This window comes from Mobula birostris, chromosome 16, assembly GCF_030028105.1.
Source record: "Mobula birostris isolate sMobBir1 chromosome 16, sMobBir1.hap1, whole genome shotgun sequence".
Classification (NCBI taxonomy): domain Eukaryota; kingdom Metazoa; phylum Chordata; class Chondrichthyes; order Myliobatiformes; family Myliobatidae; genus Mobula; species Mobula birostris.
In genome coordinates this window covers 36,111,890-36,138,197 of record NC_092385.1, presented here as the reverse complement: position 1 = coordinate 36,138,197, position 26,308 = coordinate 36,111,890, and the positions used below count along the sequence as shown (strand labels likewise).

Sequence of the window (26,308 nt, the reverse complement as noted above, 5' to 3'; positions counted from 1 at the left end):
AGGGATATGGCTTGTTCACAGTCATTGTCAGGAAAAGCCAGGTGATGCAAATTTCAAAGCTTTATAAATACCTGACTCCTCAAACCTTGTCCCAACAATCAGTAGCCATGGGCTCCTCTGAGCAGCTGCCTAGCACTCTGAAAATTAAAATAAATAATGCCCACAAAGCAGGAGAAGGCTATAAGAAGATAGCAAAGCATTTTCAGGTAGCTGTCCTCAGTTCGTAATGTAGTTAAGAAATGGCAGTTAACAGGAATGGTGGAGGTCAAGTTGAGGTCTGGAAGACCAAGAAAGCTTTCTGAGAGAACTGCTCGTAGGATTGTTAGAAACGCAAATCAAAACTCCCATTTGACTGCAAAAGACCTTCAGGAAGATTTAGCAGACTCTGGAGTGGTGGTGCACTGTTCTACTGTGCAGCGACAGCTGCACAAATATGACCTTCATGGAAGAGTCATCAGAAGAAAATCTTTCCTGTGTCCTCACCACAAAATTCAGCGTCAGAAGTTTATAAAGGAACATCTAAACAAGCCTGATGCATTTTGGAAACAAGTCCTGTGGACTGATGAAGTTAAAAAAGAACTTTTTGGCTGCAATGAGGAAAGGTATGTTTGGGGAAAAAAGGGTGCAGAATTTCATGAAAAGAACACCTCTCTAACTGTTAAGCACGGGGGTGGATCGATCATGCTTTGGGCTTGTGTTGCAGCCAGTGGCACGGGGAACATTTCACTGGTAGAGGGAAGAATGAATTCAATTAAATGCTGCCAAATTCTGGAAGCAAACATCACACCGTCTGTTTTTTAAAAAAAAGGCCGAAGATGAAAAGAGGATGGCTTCTGCAACAGGATAATGATATTAAACACACCTCAAAATCCACGATGGACTACCTCAAGAGACGCAAGCTGAAGGTTTTTCCATGGTTCTCACAGTCCTCCGATCTAAACATCATCGAAAATCTGTGGATAGACCTCAAATAAGCAGTGATTGCAAGACAGCCCAAGAATCTCGCAGAACTAGAAGCCTTTTGCAAGGAAGAATGGGCGAAAATCCCCCAAACAAGAATTGAAAGACTCTTAGCTGGCTGCAGAAAAAGTTTACAAGCTGTGATACTTGCCAAAGGGGGTGTTACTAAGTACTGACTATGCAGGGTACCCAAACTTTTGCTTCGGGCCCTTTTCCTTTTTTGTTATTTTGAAACTGTAAAAGATGGAAATAAAAAAAGTAATCTTGCTTAAAATATTAAAGAAATGTGTCATCTTTAACATTATGCCTTTTGGAAATCAGGTCATCTTTTACTCGCTTAGCTATTCACAGTAACAGAAATTTTGACTGGGGTGCCTAAACTTTTGCATGCCACTGTAATCATTTCTTGCTTTTTCTACTCTGTTCCCCCAAGTGGAGTAATTCTAATGCTGCATTGGTCTAATGTTGATTGTAGTGTCATCGTTTGATCATTTACTCAACAATCATGCAAAATTGTTTTTGTTTCTTTCATTTACACCATATGCAGCCCAGAGTAAAGCCTTCGAGCTGTGATTTTTTTCTCATGGCTATTGCAAAGGTTAATTTGCACTTTTAATAATCAAACGGAATATACTGTGCAGGAAATTTCCCTCTGTTCTGGTCATGCTAAATGCATTGTGAGAAAGTACAATCTGTTAGATTCAAATTATCCTGAATTTTACAGTTCCTCCAAAGTGCTATTCATAAATTTCAATAATGTTGAGAATTAATATTTCAGTGTTTCCATGGTGCTTGCAGAGATGAAAAGGGAAAGGTAGTAAGAGAAATGAGTTGTCTCTGCACTGAGATGCACAGTTGTTGAAGTGATTAATTTTACGGAGCAATAGAGCACAACAAAATCGAAACAGTCTCCTTATCCCATTCAGTCCACACTCATCTGATCTTCAGCCTAATCCTATCTGCCTGCACCTGGACCATATCCCTCTATACCCCCCTCATCATGTGCCTATCCAAAGTTGTCTTAAATGTTACAGTTGAAGCCCAATCTACCTCTTGTGCTAGCAACTCATTCCGCAGTTGCACCATTCCCTGAGTGAAGAAGTTTTCTCAGATTTCTCTTGAATATTTCACCTTTCACCTATGATATCTAGTTGGAGTTTGTCTACACCCCTCATAACTTTGTGTACCTCTCTATATGATATGTTCTTCCTTCATTCCCCTCCACTTTGTGGAATAAAGTCTTAAGCTCTTCAAACTTTCCCTATATCTCAGGTCTTCATGTCCCGGCAACATCCTTGCAAATAACACATAAAAATTGCTGGTGAACGCAGCAGGCCAGGCAGCATCTATAGGAAGAGGTACAGTTGACACTTCGGGCTGAGACCCTTCGTCAGGACTAACTGAAAGAAGAGATAGTAAGAGATCTCTTTCAGTTAGTCCTGACGAAGGGTCTCGGCCCGAAACAGCGACTGTACCTCTTCCTATAGATGCTGCCTAGCCTGCTGCGTTCACCAGCAATTTTTATGTGTGTTGCTTGAAATTCCAGCATCTGCAGGTTTCCTCATGTTTGCGCTTTTAAATGCTTGCAAATCTTCTCTTTACTCTTTCAAGTTGATTGATATATTTCCTGCATGTAGATGACCATAACTGCAAACATACTCTAAATCCAACCTCACCAACATCTTGTACAACTTTAATTTTAGTCAATACATGAAAACTGAATGCATAATGTTTATTATTCTTAGTCACATTGATCAGAATATGATGCAACATAAGACATACAGTTGAAATCAGAATTTTACACGTACCTTAGCCAAATACATTTAAACTCAGTTTTTCACAATTCCTGACATTTAATCCCAGAAAACATTCCCTGTCTTGGGTCAGTTAGGATCACTACTTGATTTTAAGAATGTGAAATGTCAGGTTAATAGTAGAGAGAATGATTTATTTCAGTTTTTATTTCTTTCATCACTTTCCCAGTGGGTCAGAAGTTTACATACACTTTGTTAGTATCTGGTAGCATTGCCTTTAAATTGTTTAACTTGGGTCAAACATTCTGTGTAGACTTCCACAAGCTTCTCACAGTAAGTTGCTAGAATCTTGTTCCATTCCTCCAGACAGGACTGGTGTAACTGAGTCTGGTGTGTAGGCCTCCTTGTTTGCACACATTTTTTCAGTTCTGCCCACAAATTTTCTATCGGACTGAGGTCAGGGCTTTGTGATGGTCACTCCAATACCTTGACTTTGTTGTCCTTAAGCAATTTTGCCACAACTTCGGAGGTATGCTTGGGGTCATCGTCCATTTGGAAGATCCATATGCGACTGAGCTTTAACTTCCTGGCTGATATCTTGAGATGTTGCTTCAATATATCCACATAATTTTCCTTCCTCTTGCCATCTATTTTGTGAAGTGCACCAGTCCCTCCTGCAGCAAAGCACCCCCACAACATGATGCTGCCACCCCCATGCTTCACGGTTGGGATGATGTTCTTCGGCTTGCAAGCCTCACCCTTTTTCCTCCCAACATAAGGCTAGTCATTATGGCCAAACTTTTTTGTTTCATCAGACCAGAGGACGTTTCTCCAAAAAATAAGATCTTTATCCCCATGTGCACTTACAAACTGTAGTCTGGCTTTTTTATGGCGGTTTTGGAGCAGTGACTTCTTCCTCGCTGAGCAGCCTTTCAGGTTATGTCGATATGGGACTCATTTTACTGTGGATATAGATACTTGTCTGCCTGTTTCCTCCAGCATCTTCACAAGGTCCTTTGCTGTTGTTCTGGGATTAATTTGCACTTTTCGTGCCAAAGTACGTTCATTTCTAGGAGACAGAATGCGTCTCCTTCCTGAGCAGTATGATGGCTGCGTGGTTCCATAGTGTTTATACTTGCATACTATTGTTTGTACAGATGAACATGGTACCTTCAGGCGTTTGGAAATTGCTCCCAAGGGTGAACTAGACTTGACATAATTTTCAGACCTTAATCCGATAGAAAATTTGTGGGCAGAACTGAAAAAGCCTCTGCAGGCAAGGGGGCCCACAAACCTGACTGTTACACCAATTCTGTCTGGAGGAATGGAACAAAATTCCAGCAACTTACTGTGAGAAGCTCATGGAAGGCCTTCCAAAACGTTTGACCCAAGTTAAACAATTTAAAGGCAACACTACCAGATACTAACAAAGTGTATGTAAACTTCTGATCCATTGGGAAAGTGATGAAAGAAATAAAAGCTGAAATAATTCATTCTCTCTACTATTATTCTGACATTTCATATTCTTAAAATCAAGTAGTGATCCTAACTGACCTAAGACAGGGAATGTTTTCTAGGATTAAATGTCAGGAATTGTGAAAAACTGAGTTTAAATGTATTTAGCTAAGGTGTTTGTAAACTTCTGACTTCAACTGTAGGAACAGAATTAGGCTATTTGCCCATTGAGTCTGCTCTGCCATTACATCATGGCTAATTTACTATTCCTCTCAACTCCATTTTTCTGCAGTCTCACTGTAACCTTTGACACACTTTCTAATCAGAATCTATCAACCTCCATTTTAAATGTACCCAGTGACTTGGCTTCCAAAAATGATTGGGCGATTAGGTTGATCTGTGGTGTGTAAAACACCGACTTTAGTGTTGAATTCATAGGTGACCTTTAAAAAGTTTAAATGATATTGTGCTAGTAAGAGACATTTGGATATTTGTTCCCGCTAACCCTTCTGATAGGACTGACAGATTGTTGTGTTGGCCTCTGAAAGCCACACTCAAATTGTCAAGCAATTCAAATACTAATTTGAATCAATCCAGGGTGTAGGTCATTCTAACGAGATTAAAGTGGTGGTTGGTTTATGAATCTAAAACAATTAGTTAAGATTCTGACTTAATTTACTGACGTCAAGTCTGATTTCAATTATTGATGACCTAGTAATGTAAATCTTAGATTACTGTGCTTTATTTGATTGTACCATCAATTGAATCTTGTGATTTGAAAATGCATGCAAAATGTAAATATAAATGGGAACAGCAGCCTTTGAAAATATATTTTGTGTGCGTAAAACTTCGAAAGATTGAAGAAAAGGAGACTTGGAGCAGTGGTAACTTTTGTAGTGACACTTTGGTAAATGGATGCATCAAGGGCTTAAGAGAAGAGGACCTCTGAGAACAATTCAGAGGACAGTTTCCAAAGAAACAATTCTACAGTGTAATCATTACAACCTTAGTTTATACAAGCTTCATTCACAAGCTTTACTCTGGATCTCCAAACTGGTTAAACAACTGGTGTAATTAGAGCTTAATACTAAGTAGTGTAATAGCATCTCCAGAATGGGTATACTATACTGGAATGGGGTGTATTTTTGGTTGGTGGCAAAAAAATATTTTAAGTGTATAGTGTTGTGTATTATGAGAATATATGCTGTGGAATATCACTTTGGCAGTCTGAGGTACACACCTGCTTCAAGCAGGTTTCAGTTATACCGGTGCCTGAGAAGAACGTCATAACCCACCTCGATGACTATCATCCAGCAGTGTTTACATCCACAGTGATGAAGGATTGTTAGAGGTGAAACATATGAAGTCCTGCCTGAGAAGAAGCAACTTGGATCTGCTCCAATTTGCCCACCGGCACAACAGATCCATAGCAGATGCCATTTCATTGGCTCTTCACTCAACCCAGGACCATCCGAACACGGTGCACATCAGGATCAGCAAAGGTGCACATCAGGATGCTCTTTATTGACTAGGGTTTGGCGTTTAATACTGTCATCCATCAGTACAGGTGGATCACATGGCTGAGTGCTTAGCCCCCTGCTCAACTCACTTTCTACTTATGACTGTGAGGCTAAGCACAGCTCCAAAGCCATATTTAACTTTACTGACAACACTTCTGTCATTGGCTGAATCAATGGTGGTGACAAATCAGCATGTAGGAGGGAGCTTGAAAATCTTTCTGAGTGATGCCACAACAACAACATCCTATCCAATGTCGGCAAGGGAGGAGGAGGAGAAAACCAGAGGTTCATGAGCCAGTCCTTGGGATCAGAGGTGGAGAGGGTCAGAAACTTTAAATTCCTCAGTGTTAGCATTTCAGAGGATCTGTCCTGGGCCCAGAATGTGAGTGGAATTACGAAGAAAGCATGACAGTACCTCTACTTAGGAGTTGGCAAAGATTTGGCATGGCACCTAAAACTTTGACAAACTTCTATAGATGTGTGATGGAGAGTGTACTGACTGGGTGCATCACAGCCTGGTATGGAAATACCAATGCCCTTGAATAGGAAATCCTACAAAAAGTAGTGAATATGGCCCAGTCCATCACGGGTAAAGCCTTCACCACCATTGAGCATTGTTGCAGGAAAGCAGCATCCATCATCAGGGACCTGCGCCACCCAGGTCAGAATCAAGTTTATTACCACCGGCATGTGTCATCCTGTTCCCTTCTTGCTACTGCCTTCAGAGAAAGAAGGTACATGAGCCTCAGGACTCGCACCTCCAGGTTCAGGAGAAGTTATTACCCCTCAACCAACAGGCTCTTGAACCAGAGGGGATAACTTCATTTGTACACAGTTCCCGCAACCTATGGACTCACTTTCAGGCAGAGTTTCCCAACCTTTTTATAATGTGGTTCTGTACCATTAACCGATGGTCCATGGATCCCAGGTTGGGAACCCCTGCTTTCAAGGCTCTTCATCTCATGTTATCAATATTGATTACTTTATTATTATTTATTTTTCTTTTTGTATTTGCACAGTATGTTGTCTGTTGCACAGTGGTTATCCATCCTGTTGGTGGGGCCTTTCATTGATTCCATTATGATTATATGATTTATTGAGTATGCCCGCAAGAAAATGAATCTCAGGGTTATATATGGTGACATATATATATTTGATAATAAATTGACTTTGAACTTCAAAACATTAAGTAACTTGAAGTAATTGCTTATTAGCAGCAAATGAAAGCTCCTGTTTCGTGTTATAATTCCACTGAAGATTTGAGTTGGAAAATTGTTAGAAATGACCATAACATTTTTTTTGCCTTTTTATTTTAACACCAGCATCAAACCAATATTTTAAATAATTACCTCCTTATTTAAGGGGGAAAGACATAAAACAGGTTAAACATTAGTTTACCTTTACTAGTATTAATTTTTAAATTTAAATTTGAAAATGATTGTCCAAAATAATTCATCGTATGTAATTGAAGAATACTTTATGGTCTTCATCAAAGGATGGCTAACGTTATTGATGGAATTGGTGGAACACTATTCGTAGAAGGTTAGTTAATCCATTCTGCTGCTCTTTCTACCAACATAAACTTTGTTGTTGCCTCAGTCTTTCCAGGACTTGTGTCTCCACTATCCAACCATTATAATACAACCACTTTAAATAATTTCCTTTCATGAGATATATATTTAGGCTATCAATATTCTGGTGTTTGGTTTTATATGATGTAAATCACTGGAACATACCTCACCCCAGTGTCCCCTCAAATCTGTAATGACCAGTGCGTGCAAAGATCTTATGCAATTTTTTTGCCCAGTGACGACAACAACATGTGCACACTGAATTTTTAAGTGGAAGTAAACCTGAAGATATTCTGATAATAAACTACCACATCTAGTTTGCTGTTCATTGTTTAAAAGAAATAAAATAACTGTCAATAAGAACATTGATCTCATCTGGATTTGATCATTTTCACTCTCGTTCATCTGCACACTCACAAAATATATGTAGCAGGGCTGTAGTGGGTAATGAAGGATTTTCTTTCCAGAGCTTTTGCACACCATCCACATGTGATTTGCTTGCTGAATGATGCTTTTAGAAAGTTGTTTCCAAATATTACTCCACTCCCCTCCCCTGAGTCAGGAGGAGGAGAAGATGGCGGCGCGGCACAGCACACATAGCCTCTCTGGTGATGAATATCTGTAATCTGTCAAGTAGGAAGCCGTGCACAACTCTGATTTGATGGAGACAGACGTGAGAGCATGGAGGAACATCTGGTGAAACTACTGAAATGCCTGCTTCGCTGCCGCTGCTACTGTGTGATCCAAAATCTCCGGAGGGGAAGGCCCCAAATCCTTGGCTTTGCCTGTTGCTTGGCGGCCGGGGCCGGGGTAAAATGCTCAGCAGAGATGGTGCTTGGTGTCGGAGGGCTGGTCGGAGGCTCGAAGTTTTCGGACGGACTCATAGTTGGACTGTGGTCGGGTGCTTCCAGGATGCTGCATCGGCAAGTTTGCGGCGCTGGAAGCTCATGGCAGGGAGAGCTTCTTCCTTCTACTGTCTGCGTGAGATGTTGAGGCTATCGGGACTTTGAAACATTTTTTTTTACAGTACCCATGGTTTGCTCTTACCAAATTATGGTATTGCTTTGCACTGTTGTAACTATATGTTATAATTATGTGGTTTTGTCAGTTTTAGTCTTGGTCTGTCTTATGTTGTTGTGATATTGTACCCGAGGAACATTGTATCAGTTTTTAATGCATGCATTTCTAAATGACAATAAACGAGGACTGAGTGTCCTCATAATCTAATCTAATCTTCTTTCCACTTGCAAATTCTCCAGCAATTTGTGCATCACAGCAATACACACAGGTAACACCAGTTTCTGTATTGTATATAAGTATTTCTCTTAGCTGCACGTTCCTGATCTCATGAGCTTTCGGTGTAGCAGTATCTACTGTCTCATTAAGCCATTCTGCTTTAAATGAACTAGAGGTTCTTATGCGTTTCATGCCCTTTGCTTCTTTGGAATTTGACATAGTGAATAATTTCTTCAATTAAAACAGTATAGATAAGAGGTTTTAAAATTTGCAGACATATCATTGCAAATTCCATATTGTCAACACGTCCTCATCAGAAATCGGAAAAGGAAATGTGATTGTGTACGATCATGAAATATACTTAACATGCCAACCTTTTGTGCACACTTTAAATTTCTTTGTGCATGTGCACACCTTAGAAGGAATATTGTCTCACTCTTTAGATTTTATTGTCTTATTATACTTGCAAAGCTCTTATTTAGTTGTCTCCTTTAAAATCAGAAACTCCAGAGCTGAGGTCAGAAATAATCTAGCTTTAATTCGTGTGACTCCTTTGAAAAGCAAATACCCTGTTAGCTCTTTCCCAAGCAAGTAATACCTTAGAGTAAAATTTTAAAAACTATTGGAAAACTGAGGTAGAAACCCAAATGTGGAAATGCTTACAGACCAGGTAGCTGAATGGTAGATGCACTTTAAAGATATAATTTACTTGGAGAATTTCCTCTTATTTGAAATCTGCCCTGTCATTGATTTCTTTATGAAGGTTAACTTAGCCCAAGTGGGGAAAATGCAATCCTTTCAAATTTGCTGCTGGAGCATTGTTCTATTGTAAACGAGGAAACACTTGTATTGCCATTTGCTCTGATCGCAGTTATCTTCTGTCATCTTAGACCATTTGATCTAAAATGGTTAGGTGAGATCATCATGCACTATAAATTATTTGCTTGCCTTCTGAGATTAGCTACTCAGTTGAGCATAAAGTGTGCTAAAATTATTTATTGCATGCTAATTTTCTGTATCAATTAGGAATAAATCAATTTATGAAATTAATGAGGGGAGTGTTTGAAATATGTAAAAAAAAATTCTATGTACTAGTGATGATGAATATGTAAAAAAGGAAGTGGTGTATTGTATAACAAGGGGTTTGTACATGAATAAGGATTAAGTATGGTATATTTGCGTAAAATATGTTAATCCTAGTACTACACAGTTTCAACTTTCATACTTTGCTCCAAGTGGATGGATTCGTATAGCATTCATTTGCTAGAAACGAAGGTGACATTGCAGTTAGATGTTGTATGGTATAATAACCCTTAAGAAACATTAATCAGGGCAATCAGCTGTTGCCACTTATTTAACTTTGTGGGTAGGGTTAAAAGCAAAGCTTGTGTAACTATTTATTTTACTAAAATGATAACATTGCTCAGTTCTGCACCGTTTAGGACTTTCAAAGGATCTACACTGAGCTCAGGAATTTAAATTTGGATGCTTTCTTTGAAGGGGCAAAGTAAATATACACGTATTTTTGGTAGACAGGCAAGCAGGCATGCCCTTTACTGCACACACAGACACAGGCACAGACACACAAACAACATGCTTACAGATTGCTGCGCGTGCGATCAAAGCACGGGGGAAAATTGTGTCTGTGAACTGTTAACAAATTCGACTAAATGAATAACAAATTCGGCTAAATGAATAACAAATTTGGCTAAATGAATAATCAGATCTAACTTCTGTTTAAAAATGAATGCACTTAGTCCATAAGTTTTGGTTTATACTTAGTCTCTTCCTAGCGCTGAAGCAGTTGAGTGTGTAATTGAGGCATGACTGGTCATAGGAGTGAGTGAAACTTAATTCCACTGAAGAGAAACTAAAACTCATGAGGAAGCCATTCAGCCCATTAGATTCACACTGGCACCCAGAGAGAAAATCCATTAGATAAATCCTCCCTTTGTTTGACTGTATTCCTGTGATTTATTCTACCTAAAGCCAAAGAACATTGTAGAGCAGGAACATACTCTTGGCCTACAATGTCTGTACTGACCATGGTGCCCAAATGTGGTCTGTGTCCCTCCATTCCCTGCTTGTCTAAATACCTCTTAAACTTGGCTGTTGTATCTACTTCCACCATTTCATCTAGCAACACATTCCAGGCTTCTACCATTGGCTTCTTTATCATTTGTTGTTTAGTTACTTTCTATAGATTTGCTGAGTATGCCTGCAGGAAAAAGAATCTCGGGGTTGTATGTGGTGACACGTATGGACTCTGATAATAAATTTTACTTTCAGCTTTGAATTTTGATCCTTTTTTTAACCATTAACTTGCATTAAGCGACGATAAGCTTTCCATACGACTTGCGGTATTTGAGTGAAATCAGAGGAAATGGAGAGAATGTGGAAACTTGATACCTAACCTAAAGCAGACAAGCTTGCTGAGTGGCCACTCTGTCTGGTACAGGAGGTATCTAATAAAGTGTATTTCTGTACGCTTGTGGTCCCTGTTCCTGTAGCTGATCCAGTTCAAGGTTTGACGTGCTTTGCATTCAGAGATGCTCTTCTCCACACCACTGTTGTACCATGTGGTTATTTGAGTTACTGTTGCCTTCCTGTCATCTTGAACCAGTCTGGCCATTCTCCTCTCATTGACAAGGTGCTTTTGCCCGCATATGCTGCACACTGGAGGGTTTTTTTTTGCTTTTCGTTTTTTGCACCATTCTCTGTAAACTCTAGAGTAGGGGTTCCCAACCTGGGGTTCACAGACCCCTTAATTCATGGTATTGGTCCATGGCACAAAGGTCGGGAACTCCTGGTCTAGAGACTGTTGTGTAGGAAATCAGCAGTTTCGGAGATACTCAAATCACGCCATCTGGCAAAAGCAATCATTCCGTCATCAAAGTCACTTTGATCATATTTCTTGCCCGGTTCCGATGTTTGGTCTGAACAAGATCTGAACCTCTTATCCCTGTCTGCATGCTTTCATGCATTGAGTTGCTGCCACATGATTGGATACATTATCAAGCTTGTGTACTTGATGAACTGGCCACTGCATGTAGATTTGTTGCAAACCTTAAATAATTGTCTGACTGCCGATCTTTTGTGTAAAGGCATTTAACGAAATGACAAATTCTAGATCGTCCTGTATTGGTTGATTAGGTTTTGATTGCAATCTTGGCAACAGTGAACTGCTTTCAGCCTGCCTTGGAAGTAGTTCCAAAATTATTGGGCTATTTATAAGGACACAGTGGGATATCAGAGGGTAGAAGATCTGATTACCATTTAATAAAGAATATTTGACAGCAAGGGAAACCCACTGTTAAAGATGAGTGCTCATAATTTTGAATCATGTGATCATTTAGTACTGTAAAGTTAAATGCCATTTTGCTTAGCATTGACGATCCCAGTTTTAATTTGCAATCTGTGGTGCAGACATGATGCCAGGGTACAGGAAATGATCATCTCAGGTCATAGTGTAATTAGTTTAGAAAATGGGGATATCTGTAGCGTATCACAATTGAGAGAATGTGGCAAGAGCACATGCGGCCAGCTTATCATGTGGTGAATTGAATAGTCATCCTACGTGCGGGCATTCACGCATGTGTGTTTTAGTCGCACCCACACTGTAAATTGCTGTGACTACATGATTCAGTAAGAGCATTTAAATAAATATACTACACCGTTATAGTTCTTGCTCTGTGCATTCAAATGTTTCATTCTCTCTCTCTCTCTTTCTCTTTCTCTCTATCTCTTTCTCTCTATCTCTCTCCCTCTGGTCCCTCTCTCTATATATTTATTGAGATACGGTGTGGAGACGGCCCTTCGAGCCACACTGCCTACCAATCCCCCACTATCAGAGCCTAATCACGGGACAATTTACAATAGCCAGTTAACCTACCAACCGGTGCATCTTTGGGCTGAAGGAGGAAACCGGAGCACCCAGAGGAAACCCACACAATCATGTGGAGAACGTACAAACTCCTTTCAGGCAGTGGTGGGAATTGAACCCGGGTTGCCTGTATTGTAAACCATTGGGCTAACCAGTATGCTGCCCAAACCTGCCTATTTTATTTATTCTGACCAAACTTGTTATGTATTTTGAGCATAATTTCACTTGCCAATACAACTTTAGGAAGTATCACCTTTGTGTTGCAGCAGCCAGGAAATGTAAAAATAGTGGATAATGAATAATTATGGCAGATCAATTGTGAAGAGAATGATAATTCACATCCATCTTCTAATGATAAAGTCTGCCCTTTGTTGTCCCCATTTTTAGTAATGAAAATGCCAGGGAAGAACTGAAGAAACTCCCAGCCCTTCCTACTCGAGCATTGCAGGAGCATCCATCGCTTGCATATTGGTGAGTTGGCTCAAACTACTGGGGATAAAAGACAATTGATGGAAATTTCAAAACCACCTTGGATGCATGAATCATTGCAAATGCATTTATTTGTAATCATATTAAATATGAATCTTCCAAACCTACATTTAGTTGTGCATAAAGACAGTCGTAATTTTGCTTCATTGCATCTCAGTGCTCTGGATGGCCTACAGTACAATGATATGACTCCCATCGCAACTCACCCAACGTTAGTATTGCACCATGTGATGCATGAAGCTTAGTCGGTTTATTCAATGACAACTGTTGGATTAATGAGACTTGATAGTCAGGGTGAAGATGCTGGGCTGAAAAATCTGTTTCTGTACTCTGGTCTTTTGCTTATGTCAGTTCTCATTCAAGCTTTTACTCTTCTGGCACCTTCACTCCACTAAGCAGTGCACCTTGCTGTTAACCTGACTTTCCAATGCAGTTCTATACTTAGTCCAGTGAAGCATAATTTATTTATTTAGTGATACAGTGCAGACTAGGCTCTCCCGGCCCTTCAAACCCCTGACAACCCGATTAACCTTAACCTAATCATGGGACAACTTGGGACACCTGGTACGTCTTTGGACTGTGGGAGGGACCTACAGAAAACCCACTCATTCCATGGGGGAGGACTTACAGGGACTCCTTGGAGAATGGCACTGGAATTCAACTCTGAACTCTAGAATACCCCAAGCTGTGATAGTGTTGTGCTAGCTGCTATACTACTGTCAAACCCACAGTTATGAATGCACATCACAATTTTTTAATGTGCTACATTTTTTAAAGCAAAACAAATTAAAGTATAAATTGTACATTGTTGGCATTCACTGCCAACTCAGAAATACTGTTAATGGAAAAAGAATAAAAACATTTTTCAAAATTGGCCTTTTTTTTAAGTGATTATGACTTAGAACTGGGAAATTTTCAAGTTCTGTTTCATCCAAGTGGCGGTCTTTGTTAGTCTGGACTGAGTATTAAGGATGATTTCCTGAACGGAGTCATCATGGTGAATCCACTGATGGCTTCACATGGTTCATACCTGCTCTCTCAATTGGGGGTCACTATAGTCAGGTGGAGAACCCCAGTAGGTTTTGTTGGAAATACCTTTTGTAATTCACTGAAGTAACTTTGCTTTACGTTCTCTCTACATCTCAAAGCAGCTAATGCAGCAAAGAAATCAAAGCTGACCCTCCTGAATTATCTAACTTAGTTACGCAAACATTTACCACTCATGCCTAAGATCTGGAATTGTCCTTCTAAATGTGTCTGCACCTCCATTTGCCTTTTTTTTAAAAAAAAGCATTTTTTTCAATGTTTGCTTTTGATCAAACCTTTGATCATGTGTTACAATATAATTTGTATATTCATATTTTTTGGAAGTTTCTTGCAGGGTTTTATTGATGTTATACAACAAATACAAGTTCTTTCTCAGAATCCGTGAGTCATCAAAGGAACGAGAAGGCATTGGGCCCTTGTCTCTGTTCTACCATATCTAATTTCATCCAGTTTCCCTGCTCCAGCATAATTTTGATTGCTGCAGTGTAATTAATACCAGTGTAAGGGAATAATGTTTTCCTGTACAGTGATAGATTCACTCCTGAGTAAAACCAACATGTTTCACATGAGATTCTTCATCAAAAATATTGTTTGCATTTTCTATTTCTAAGTGACCTTTCAGTTTAAATCTTAGAAGGTCGCTACATTATGCAGCAGCCACACTCCAAAATTATTTTATTGGAAATAAAGGATTTTTCTTAAGTTCTCAGTTCATGAAAGCTACAAAATAAAAGCAACTTCATCCTTTGATTTCTTTGGCAGTAGTGAAGTTTATATGATAGCCTGAAAATATCTCCTGCCAGATTAGTTATTGAATATGAACTGACTTGTGTGAGCTCAGCTCGTTTGTTTCAGAATCAATGGAATGAACGATGCAAACTTATTCTATTTAGTTAAAATGACATTAGACCAGACAGAATTTTCTGCATGGCAGCCACTTGCTTACTGGACAGAATAAGATCTGTTTTATTAAGTTAACAAATGATTCAATCCACACACAGTGTGTGGCATCACGGTTGAACATATTGTCCTGTCTGGGAGTTCCTTATTTGTTTGGACTAAAATGGTATGTTTGTTCTTGCAGTGAAGATCGAGTGATTGACCACTATAAAAAACTCAAAGGACTCAGCAGAGGACAGGCAATTGTCAAGTAAGCAAATGTTTATTGCTCAGTTTGGACAGCATCTGTAATTTACATGGAATGGGGATTGAGAAACTGAACAGGGTGAAGAGCACAGATTGCTGTTCATGTGGAGTTGGCACGTTCTCCCTGTGACTGGTAGAATCTAGAGAGGGTTGATGGGAATGGAAGGGCCAGACTCAGTGGGCTGAGAGCCTAGTTCTATGCTGAATCTCTCTTTGGCAATGACACTGCTTTGTGGATGACGAGGTGACTCAATCAAAAAGTGTGCATGAAATAAAATTCCTCTTTCCAATATTCTTATTAATTTTACATATAAGAATAGAGTACAAGAAAAAATATAAATACATTATACTAAAACGCATATAAAGACTCCTTACCCTATATTCATACAGATTAATTAATTCGTAACATTGAAATATAGTAATTTTATTATATTAAAAAAATCTAACCCAGTACCAAGACCAAAGCTGATTAGTAAAGGAAAAAAAGAGGAAGAAAATTATTAGTCATAATCTGTGCTTTAACAACAAGTCAAAGGTTTTGAAAATAATTCCAAAGAGGTCCCCACAATGTTTGAAAGTCTTGGCTAGATTCAAAGATTGAACATCGAATCTTTTCTAAATTTAAACATGACATCACATCATGTAACCATTGAGCGTGAATAGGAGGAGCCGCATCTTTCCATTTAAGCAAGAGCGTCCTTCTGGCCATAGGAGAAATAAAAGCCAAAATGAGCAAGTTAGATGACTCCAAAATTAATATCCTTTCCTCCAACAATACCAAATAAAGCGGTCAAAGGATCAGGCTTAAAGTTTACTTTGAAAAGTATCAAAAAAGTTTGAAATACTTTTTTCCAATATTTTCCAAGACTCTGGCATGGCCAAAACATATGAATGAGTGAAGCTTCTCCATTGTTACATTTATCACAACACGGAGATATATCTAAATAAAAAAGAGACAACTTAATCCTTGGTCATATGGGCCCACGAAATAAAATTCCAAACATGGTTCCTCAACCCTATTGAATTCATCAGTCACAAGCACCAGCCTAGGTGGTTCTGAGTGAGGAAAGAGACATATCAGACTTGCTAACGATTCTGACAGTTGACCCCCGGGAGAAAGAGTGTAAATGTATATGGGACCTCCTCTTGCTTGGGTGAAAGGACAGAAAACCTTGGGTGAATGCCTCAGCAAAGGCTTCCATCACCAAGGAGAATTTGGGAACCAAGAGAGAGGACACCTGCACGTTTGTGTAATGTAACAACTACCTGGTGCTTAGGGAGTGGAAGCTAAGTTCTATTTTCATGTAAGACTCATTTTTGAAAAAAAAAAATTACTATCTAATTTTAAGCATTAGCGGAAGCCTGCAGACCATCTTCTCACTGTGTTCATCTAAATGTTTTGTGTGGAGCAAGAGCCAGGCAACAATGACATCTCCAATTCACTATTTATTTTCCCCAGCTTCTAATTTCTTCATGGCTTCTTCTGCACTTGATACTGTTTTGTCGTGGTTCTGGAATATTCCCTGTTCACCTCACCAATAATCACTCACCATCACAATCAAAAGTTCCGACTTTAAGAGTTGAGCATTTCCAATTGCGGCAGGTAATGCAAGTTTGCAACAGGTGCATAGATTTTTCAGTTAGCCAATTTTCTAATGGCCAATTCAAATGATAGATTTGATGTATTTAGCAGTAAAGCATAGCTCCAGCAATATTTACATGCTGTTTGTCAACAAAATGTTGGCTACATAGTAGTTCAGTGATTGACAAATGCAAATTTTCATATCTTTAAGGTATAAAAAGAAATTTCTGTTTTCTGGTTTTCTTGTTACACAGTCATAATGTGCTTGCAGTTGTAATGGGATGGATTAAGACATTAAAATGTAGGAGCAGAGTTAGGCCATCTGGCCCATCGAGTCTGCTCCAACATTCAATCATGGCTGATCCTTTTTGTTTCCTCCTCCTCAACCCCAGTTCCTGGCCTTCTCCCCGTAACCTTTGATGCCATGTCCAATCAAGAACCTATCAATCTCTGCCTTCAAACCACCCAACGACCTGGCCTTCACAGCTGTACGTGGCAACAAGCTCCACAAATTCACCATTCTTTGGCTAAAGAAATTTCTCTGCATCTCCGTTTTGAAAGGGCGCCCCTCTAACCTGAGGCTGTGTCCTCTTGTCCTAGACTCTTTTCACCATGGGAAACATCCTTTCCACATCTGCTCTGTTTAAGCCTTTCAACATTTGAAAGGTTTCAATGAGATCCCCCTTATCCTTCTGAATTCCAGCGATCCAACCCAAAGCAATTCGAGTGTCCAGGAAATGTAATAAGCATGCAAGCACAAGCCTAATATATTATCGTAAATCAGAAAAGCACAAATAAAACACACTAAATTCTATATAATAAGCTACAAAGATTTCAGGGCTCACGATTCTTCTCCACTTGATTGTCGCTGTTGGGGGAGCTCCAACTTGTGAGGTCTCGCTGGGTCCTTCCTAATTGTGATTCCTGGGTCTAGGTGAAGTCCCAAGGTCTGAGCGAAAGTTGCCTCAATAAATAGGGGACCAATCCACAAAGATTGAGAGACTTGTAGAGACAGATATATCCTTCGGTCTTTTGTTCTCGTGCCACTAGTGCCTGAGGCCAAAAGGAATCCAGCTGCTATCAGCAAACATTTAACAAGTCTACAGTGTAAGAATCTAGCTGCTATTAGCAAACATTTAACAAAGCTACAGTGTTTAACTTGCACAGGCACCTTACATGCTCAAACTCAGAGCTAAAGTATCACTTGGAATTGTTCAGACTTTCATTTCTTTTTTTTGCCAAAATTTAATACCCAACGCAGCAATTGACTTTAGTATATAGATTATACTTCTTTACCCCCAGTGTCCTTCCACCAGAATCATAGTCCCTACCCAGCCGGCAGGTGTAATTTACTTAACTATTAAATTGTGCAGATAGGATCAGCAGCCAGGACTTTGGAGGCATGTCATGGGCCTTCTTGTTACGTCCACTTGTGTGAGGATAATATTTAGCATCCATAAAACCACTTTGTAACTCTTGTAGATCTTTGAATATACAGAATACATTTCAGCTGACAGATTTTGAAAGGTAGCATACTTTTAGTTTGATCATTGAGTGAGAGGAAAATGATCTCTGAAAACTATACATGCACCATAATAAAACTATCAGAAGATAACTTATTCTGTAGTATTTGCAACAGGCAAATCAAATCTGAGAAGCTCTGCATTCAGAACACTTTGGTTGACAATACCTGATTTATATCCATGCTACTAATTGCATTATCTGGCAAAATCCATGCACTGTGATCATCTAGTAATTTGATTTCAGGGTATTATTGCTCACTGCTTGATGACAACAAATGGAAACTCAGTACTTGCATTATGACAATCATTTATCAACTTTCAGTTGCAAACTGAGATGCAAGCCCTTTGAAACAGTTTGTGCAAAGAATCTTCCTGTGCTGTTGTCCTTCTGACTCAAACCACAGAAGGGTAAATTTCACAAAATTAAAAGTATTAATAGGATTGTACTTTATTCCTACCTGTGAAATAGTACTGTGGTTCCGTTGGGCATATAATCAAATGGTGCAGTCAAATTTATAATCAGGTGAGACGGTTGCTGGGTTTTCTGCTTTCTCTGTTCTTGTTAATACTCCAATAATCCATGGATGTGATTTTTTCAAAACAAGACTGACCAACAGGAACATGTTTTAATGCTTGTTGGTGACAACAAAGATACTTCATGTTGGCCTATGTACTTCTTTGTAAAGAACTAATATTGCCCTTTCAGTGGAATAACTGTTATCATGATGTTTACATCTGTTTTTATTTAACCCAAGAAGTAAGAGATTAAGCAGATAATGAAAATGTTATCTGACTTCACATTCCAGTGCAGACTATTTTTCAGTTCCCTGCTTTAATGAAAGCACTTGTAAGTTAATTCTTTGTCTAACTTAATTAGTGCAGTCAAATAATTGAGTTGCTACTATACTTTGATTTTTGTATTGGATGAGGTATTTTGCATTTAGCTTATTAACACTATTTATTTTTCAGTTATATGACCGTAGTGGAAGCTCTTCCTACTTATGGTATTCATTACTATGGAGTAAAGGTTAGTTTTGAAAGTGTTTGCTTGATACTGCATGCTTTTAACACGCAATTTGTAATGGGGAAAATGATTTTGGTTTGACTAAAGGCTCTCCTGCTTATTGCTTTCATGCTGAGCGAGCCCTGTGGTTTTTTGTTTTCATTCCACCACAATGGAATGTTTGCCCCAGTGACATGAAACACAATTTCACTCAAAGTTGTTGATTCTTTTCTTTTATTTCTCCTTGTCTCCTCTGCCTTTCTTTTTGCAAAGGCGTAAATTGTGGTTTGTTGTTTAATGCACCGTTCTTTCGTGCTTTGGGCAAGCAAGCATTATTGTAGCCTTTTACCATTTCATCATATTGGAATACAGTTCATATTGAAGAAATACAATTGGAGTGTGATCTTACAACCATTGGGCATCACAGCACCAGAAACAAGCCGATCGGCCATTCTAGTCCATGCCCAGCTGTTGTGTTACCTAGATCACAGCTGGACCATAGCTTTTCACACCCCTCCCATGAATGTCTGTATCGAAACATCCCTTAAATGTTGCAATCAAACACGTTTCCACCACTTCTGCAGGTGACTCGTTCCACACTTGCACCACACTGAATGGAGAAGTTCCCCTTCGTGCTCCCCTTAAATATTTCACCTATCACCTTTAACTATTGTTCTAGTCTCAGTAGAACCTGGGTGGAAAACCCTGCTTGCATTTATGCTATCTGTACCCCTCATAATTTTGAATAATTGTCTCCCATCATTCTCCTTTGCTCCAGGAAATAAAGTCCTATTGTGTTCCACATTTCCCAGCAACTGAGGTCCTCAAGTCTCAACAACTTCCTTGGGAATTTTCTCTGTTCTTTCAATCTTATTGATATCTTTCCTGTTGTAGGTAGGTGAACTGCACAGATTAGGCCTTACCTATGCCTTGTACAACTTCAACATAACATTCCAGCTCCTGTACTTAGTGCTCTTATTTGTGAAGGCCAATGCACCAGAAGCTTCTACGACCCTACCTACCTGTGACAACTCTTTCAAGGAATTATGGATCTGCATTCCCAGATTCCTTTGTTGTACCGTTTTCAGTGCCCTACTGCTCACGGTGTAAGTCGTACCCTGGTTTGTCCTCCTAAAGTGCGACACTCCACCCTTGTCCACAGTCAGTTCTATCTGTTATTATTCAGCACATTTTTTTCATGAGCTAGTCCAGATCTCGCTGCAAGCTTTGATAGTCTGTCTAACTGTCCATTATGCCTCCAGTCAATGTTTTAAAACAATAAAACATGAAAACTTCCAAGCGGAGTGAATACTTTTTATGGCACTCTATGTACTTTCAATATTTCACTTTTGAAGGCCTCCTACTTACCAAACATCTCTGTGCCAGAAAATAGTCTATCCCATTCCACACCCATCAGATTTTTTCTGATGCCATCAAAATTGGCCTTTCTCCAATTTAGAATCTCAATCTGAGGACCAGTCCAATCCTTCTCCATAATTATCTGGAAACAAATGGAAGTATGATCACTTGATCCAAAGTGTTTCTTTACACACAGACCTGATGTTGTAATGTAAGAATGTAACCAGTTTTTATGCCAACAACTACATTATTCGACTGTACAGGGCATCCATTATACCTGCATACACAGAGGGAATAACAGTTGAACTGTAGCCCAAGGAAGTTGCCATCATACACAATGCAGACTCTGCCCCCACCTTTGGCATCTTTTTAAGAAGTTAACAGATGTTGTAGATGAGAAACTGAAGATGGAATTATCAGATTTATCACTATTCTATTTCAAAATGATGAAAATGGACACATACATAATATAATGAACTACATAAGTTCTAGCAGTCTGTCCTTTTAAGTAAAGCCATAAAAAATCAGGGATTTAATCAACATTGCAGGTAACTGTATTTATGCATTTGTATTAAATATCATAAAACAGAATGTCACTTTGAAGTGTTACTACCTAATCTTTTTTTTAAAGTGATTTTGCCACATGGCTATTTGTCTTTTTTTTAACCAACATTTAGGTGTGCATGGTATGGAGGTGTACCCATCACAAGCAGCAGCAAATGCAGGGTAATTAATGTCAAAGCTGCTGTGGATGTAAAGTTCAACTGGTGCAGTAATTATGAGAATAAAAAGTGATGTAATTAAGAAATTGAGTCTGAATTGATGTACTTTTACAGGCATTCTGAATAATGAAAGGTCAAATGCACAAGCAAAGTGAAATATTTGACGTTTTATTGGCTTCTTAAGACACTTGGAAGGCAGCTGTTGAGTACTCAATTTTAATCTTAAAGAACATTATTGGTGAAGTAATTGCAATGGGATTGTTCCTTTAGATGTTAATTCTTCACACTCAAATTGACTAATTTTACTGAAATGGCTGTGTGATCCTTTAAAGTACATGAAGACGTAGTAGCAGATGATCACCTACAGTGGCAGCAGCTAACTGGATACAATAAATCACTTCCCCATGAAAATACTAATACAGTGGGTTCTGGTTAATTGGGTCATTGGTTAATCGGAGCGGCTGCTTATTTGACATAACTCATAACAAGCAAAAACTTAATTGAGAAAACAGTCAGGATTTCCTTCATTTATTTGGGACACGATGCTGCTTAATTGGGATGGGAGACTGTTGGCGAACAGTTTCTAACCAGCATCAGTCATGTGAGTTTGTGTTCAAAAGCAGTGGTTTTTGTCATTGATAGTTGCCGAGAAGTAAGCAGTAAGACAATTCAGAACCGTTTTGCTCACTGTGGTTTCAAGCATTCAGGCTTGAAGATGTGGAAAATGGCCAGGAGTGAAAATGGAATGACTGATTTCGGTATTCAAGTTAGGAACTACTAAGAACTTGAAGGTATAGACATTCAAGAAAAATGTCATGATAAAAATGGAGAAAAATGTTATGATGTAAATGGAGATTTGGAGGATAAAACATTTTCTAACTAACGTCAGTCATGTGCACTTGTGCCGCCATTAGATACTACACCGTCCTTGGAGAGAACAGTAGGATGGCATGGTAGCGTTGTGGTTAACACAGCACTTTACAGTACAGGCAACGCAGGTTCAATTCCCGCCACTGCCTGTAAGGAGCTTGTACTTTCTCCCCGTGACCATGTGGGTTTCGTCCGGGTGCTCCAGTTTTCCATCTACCAAAGATGTACCGGTTGGTAGGTTAATTGGTCATTGTAAATTGTCTCATCATTAGGCTCAGATTAAATTGGGATTGCTGGGCAGCATGGCTCGAAGGGCCTATTCCGCACAGTATCTTAATAAATAAATAGTTTTAAAGTAGCGTTAGATGCATATTGGGACTGACTGACACAGAGCTAAAAAGCAGTGACTTTTAACACTACTACCTGCAGGAAGGCAATGAAGTCAGTCCATTATCTGCACCAATTTTCATTCATTTACAGTCATCAAAAGAAGATGGCAACATACACTGTATGAACTCTGCCCTCAAACTATTAGGAACTAACAGTTTATAGTACTGCAGTCACATTGGTAGTGTTCTAGTTTGTTCTGTATTTCATTTAAATACATGTTTCTCAGTTAAACTGTAGTGTCTTTTTTGAACTATTTCCATGAAACTTCAGCTAATTGGGGCAGCCTCTTAATTGGGCCAAAATATACTGATCCTTATGTTGTCTCATTTAACCAGAATCCACTGTGTGCAGCTCTGTTAATATTAAGGAAATGGGAAGGATGTACAATGTGATGCCAGTATCACAGTTCTTCCTATTGTGACGTGCAGTTCAGTGTGAACAAATTTTTGTCCTCAGTTTGAAAATGTTTGACTGTCTGTTGAATGTCAATTTGTTTGAATTTAAATATTGAATATAAATTTGATAGAAGGTACAGACTTTTTTTGTAGGAGCTGTAGAGTGGGATAATTAAAGCCCATTATGTTCAACTTAATAGATTTTGTTATTTCTATTACAGATATGATGGTTATATGCTGTAACATTCAAATTAACATGATTTAATGGGTTGCTTGTGTAGACTCTAGAACATTTACCAAGAAGACCTGAGTAAGCAGAGTTGAGTGCCAATTGAAAGCTGTGTTTTTAATTAGTTGAAAAGTGTTTCATAATTAGGTACAAATTAAGCATTAATGTTAAAATTTTTATGCCAACTACAAATTGCTTATCTTTTGTATAAAAAAAAACTGAACCAAACATCAGTCAGTTGCTTTTGGAGTCAAAGAACTTACTGTACTGGAGATTTTGATGGATTTGCATTGCCATTGAAGTCTGCCCCAAGTCTGCATGTAATAACAAGGTACATCACTTGCTGGCAGCACAGATTGCGTGGAAGCTTATTTAATATTCTATAAGCTATCCGCAGGTAATGAACAAGTTTAGTTTTTACAGAAGTCCATAAATCAGAAAATACACAAAGTTACTCAATAATATAACCATATCTGTACTGTAATAAATAGCACCAAAAGTTCCAAAGAGCAATTACTAAAATTAAGAGGGAGGAAACTAGTTTGGCTACCTGTAAGAACCAATCTATGTATATATTCAGACTTGTGAATTTAATAATTGTGGAAGCTCGTTCATATGTTGGCCATTCATGTTGGTCTTCTATTTAAAGATGGAACCCAATAGTTCATAGTTTTAATTTTCTGATCACAATAATCAGTAATGGCGGGGTTAATAATGGATTAGCTTTAGTTCCAGCACTGAGTTGCAGTGTCAGTCCTGTTCAGCAAAGTTATAGATTGAAGTCATGGTCCCCTCTAGTTAGCCCCAGCAATATCCGTCAATGAACAACAGGCATCTACAGTTGGACTGGAACAGCCCAAAATCACTCCACGTATGGCCCTTCTCGCAGGGCATCTTTCTCATCCTTGTAGGTTGGTCTGCAGTCTTGTGTGTTAGAGTGCAATGGCAAAATCTAGTCCATGTCATTTCACGCAAATGGAAATGGACAGATCAACATGCAAGACCATGAGACCCAGTCGCAGAATTAAGCCATTCAGCCCATCGAGTCTGCTCCACAGTGTAATAAGTGATGTAAGTGTTGATGCTTTGTGAAGGTTTAATTTTATTAAGAAATATTTCTGCAGCAGAATGTCTAGTGGTGAGCAATACCAAAGGCATGTTGCACTTCTCTGACAGTGCCCTGGATTTTGAAGTCAGCCATGAGGTGCCAGTGTTCGCTGCAGGTGCTTTCACTGAAGTCAGCAAAGATCTCTTTCGTGTGAGCTTCCCAATATTATTTGCTATTGCACAATCAGTAACGGTGATGTCATTGAGCCAGCAGGGCAGCTGATCACCAACAGCATATCGCTAAGGAAAACGTGAGATTTTGAATTAATATTTTAAATCCTTCACAAGCTAGAATTTAAGTGGGCAGCCGAAATATTAATGTAAATATTTTTAAATATCTGGAATTAGTGCTGAGATCTTTAGTGCCAAAATATTTGCCTACAGTTACAACAATGTGTACCATTAAAAGCTCACTGCTTATGCAGCAAAGTCTAACATTTTTGAAGATTTTATACCAAGGATAGTTGACGAGTGCCTGAAATTTGTCAGATAACTGACTTATCGGGACTACGCTAAAAAAGTCTGTAAAACTTGTGGAGAAGCAATGAATCACAATAACATTGGGAATTCCACACAAATCTGCACATATGGAAATCCAGAAAACCCTGTCCACAATGTAATGATGGTGAATAACAGGCTGACAAATGCCGGCAATAAAATTTCATTAACCCGACCACTGAGATTATGGGTTATAATATGAAATATCTATCTGTACTGGTAAAGCATCTGCTTGCTCCGCGGGATATCACTGAGCAAGATTTGTTGCTGGTTTTGAATGACAAAAATAGAAAAGCACTTAAGCCAGATAGAACTATTTTTTCACAACATTAGCTTCTTTGTTTTTGTATGTTTTAGGATAAACAAGGAATTCCCTGGTGGCTTGGAATTGGTTGCAAAGGAATTGGGCAATACGACTTTCATGATAAAGTAAAGCCCAGAAAGGTAAAAATCAATCAATTGAAGGATACTTTGCAGAAATATGTGATCCAGTGGTAACTCAGTTTGTTAACAGGCTTTTGTTCTTGGAATGAATTTTATGGAGGCATTGTTCTCCAGCTTACTGTTTTTCAGTCAAACAGACATGATGTATCTTCTGTTGTGAAAACATGTCATGATGTAATGCTTCTACTTCCCTGCAAAGGAAGATTTCCTTTAAATGCAGTCCACAGGTTTTTACCATTCATGGTCTGAGGCACCCCATACTGTGGAGGGGGTAATGATTGGTCCTCCGTTGTCTGTGTTATGCCACACAAACCTATTTTAAGTCATGGTACCCTGACACTTAAAATTGAAATATTATTCGATGGGGAGTATTTTGTTTTGTGCACAAATTAATTTTATCTGAAACTTTTTTTGGGCACTCCTCTATACTTGAAGCCCATCAGGAGGTTTTGCAGCAAGCCTCCAGACGTCACAGCATCTCCATACATCGAAGACCATTCACACCAGAGCAGATTTGTGGCTTCTTGATATTAGTTTGAAGGAAACTACTTTCCTTTTCTCAGGTTCAAATCAATTGAAATGAGTCTCATTCATATGCCACCTTGTGTAGGTAGTTGCATTTTTAAATTATTCCTTTGGAGTTTGTATCAGCCCCTTGCTTATCCAGCCACTTCCCATCTAGATACTAGTCAGTTGCTTTCTAATGCTATTCCATTTCCTGTTTAATCCATTAAAGCGCCATCACTTCTGATTCTAGGCCTAACCCCTTCTCCCACCAGTCCCTCTCCCTGCTCTCCCAGGGAAGGTCTTGTTGCATATTTGGTGCAGAAGGAGCTTACTGGAGCTTTGTGTATGATAAAGTTTTGTTACTGCAGGGCTTTGCATAGATTCCTACCATGCAAGCCCCACATTTTTTCGTTAAATCTTTTTGTTGCCCTGCCCAGCTGACTCCTGTAATCCTGTGCAGCCTTTAAATCTGACATCTCTTGGAATCTGCAACCTTCCTACCCTGGCCTTTTTCCTGTCCTCTTCATTCCACACTCTCGAATTTCATATTTCCCATCTCCTCTCTACAATGGGTTTGACCAAATTTTGATTGCCCTTCTCAATCTTTCAGCTCAAGGT

The 26,308-nt window shown here is 39.0% G+C and overlaps 1 protein-coding gene across 3 annotated transcripts in view; it reads left to right on the top strand.

Moving 5' to 3' along the window:
- Positions 1 to 26,308, top strand: part of LOC140211098 (FERM domain-containing protein 4B-like) — a 342,398-nt gene that overhangs the window by 267,670 nt on the left and 48,420 nt on the right. For all 3 annotated transcript variants that reach the window (XM_072280548.1, XM_072280549.1, XM_072280547.1), the window contains exons 8-11: positions 12,767 to 12,850; positions 15,000 to 15,065; positions 19,136 to 19,193; positions 25,097 to 25,183. In XM_072280548.1, coding sequence (XP_072136649.1) covers positions 12,767 to 12,850; positions 15,000 to 15,065; positions 19,136 to 19,193; positions 25,097 to 25,183 — 295 coding nt within the window. The remainder of the gene's footprint in view (positions 1 to 12,766; positions 12,851 to 14,999; positions 15,066 to 19,135; positions 19,194 to 25,096; positions 25,184 to 26,308) is intronic.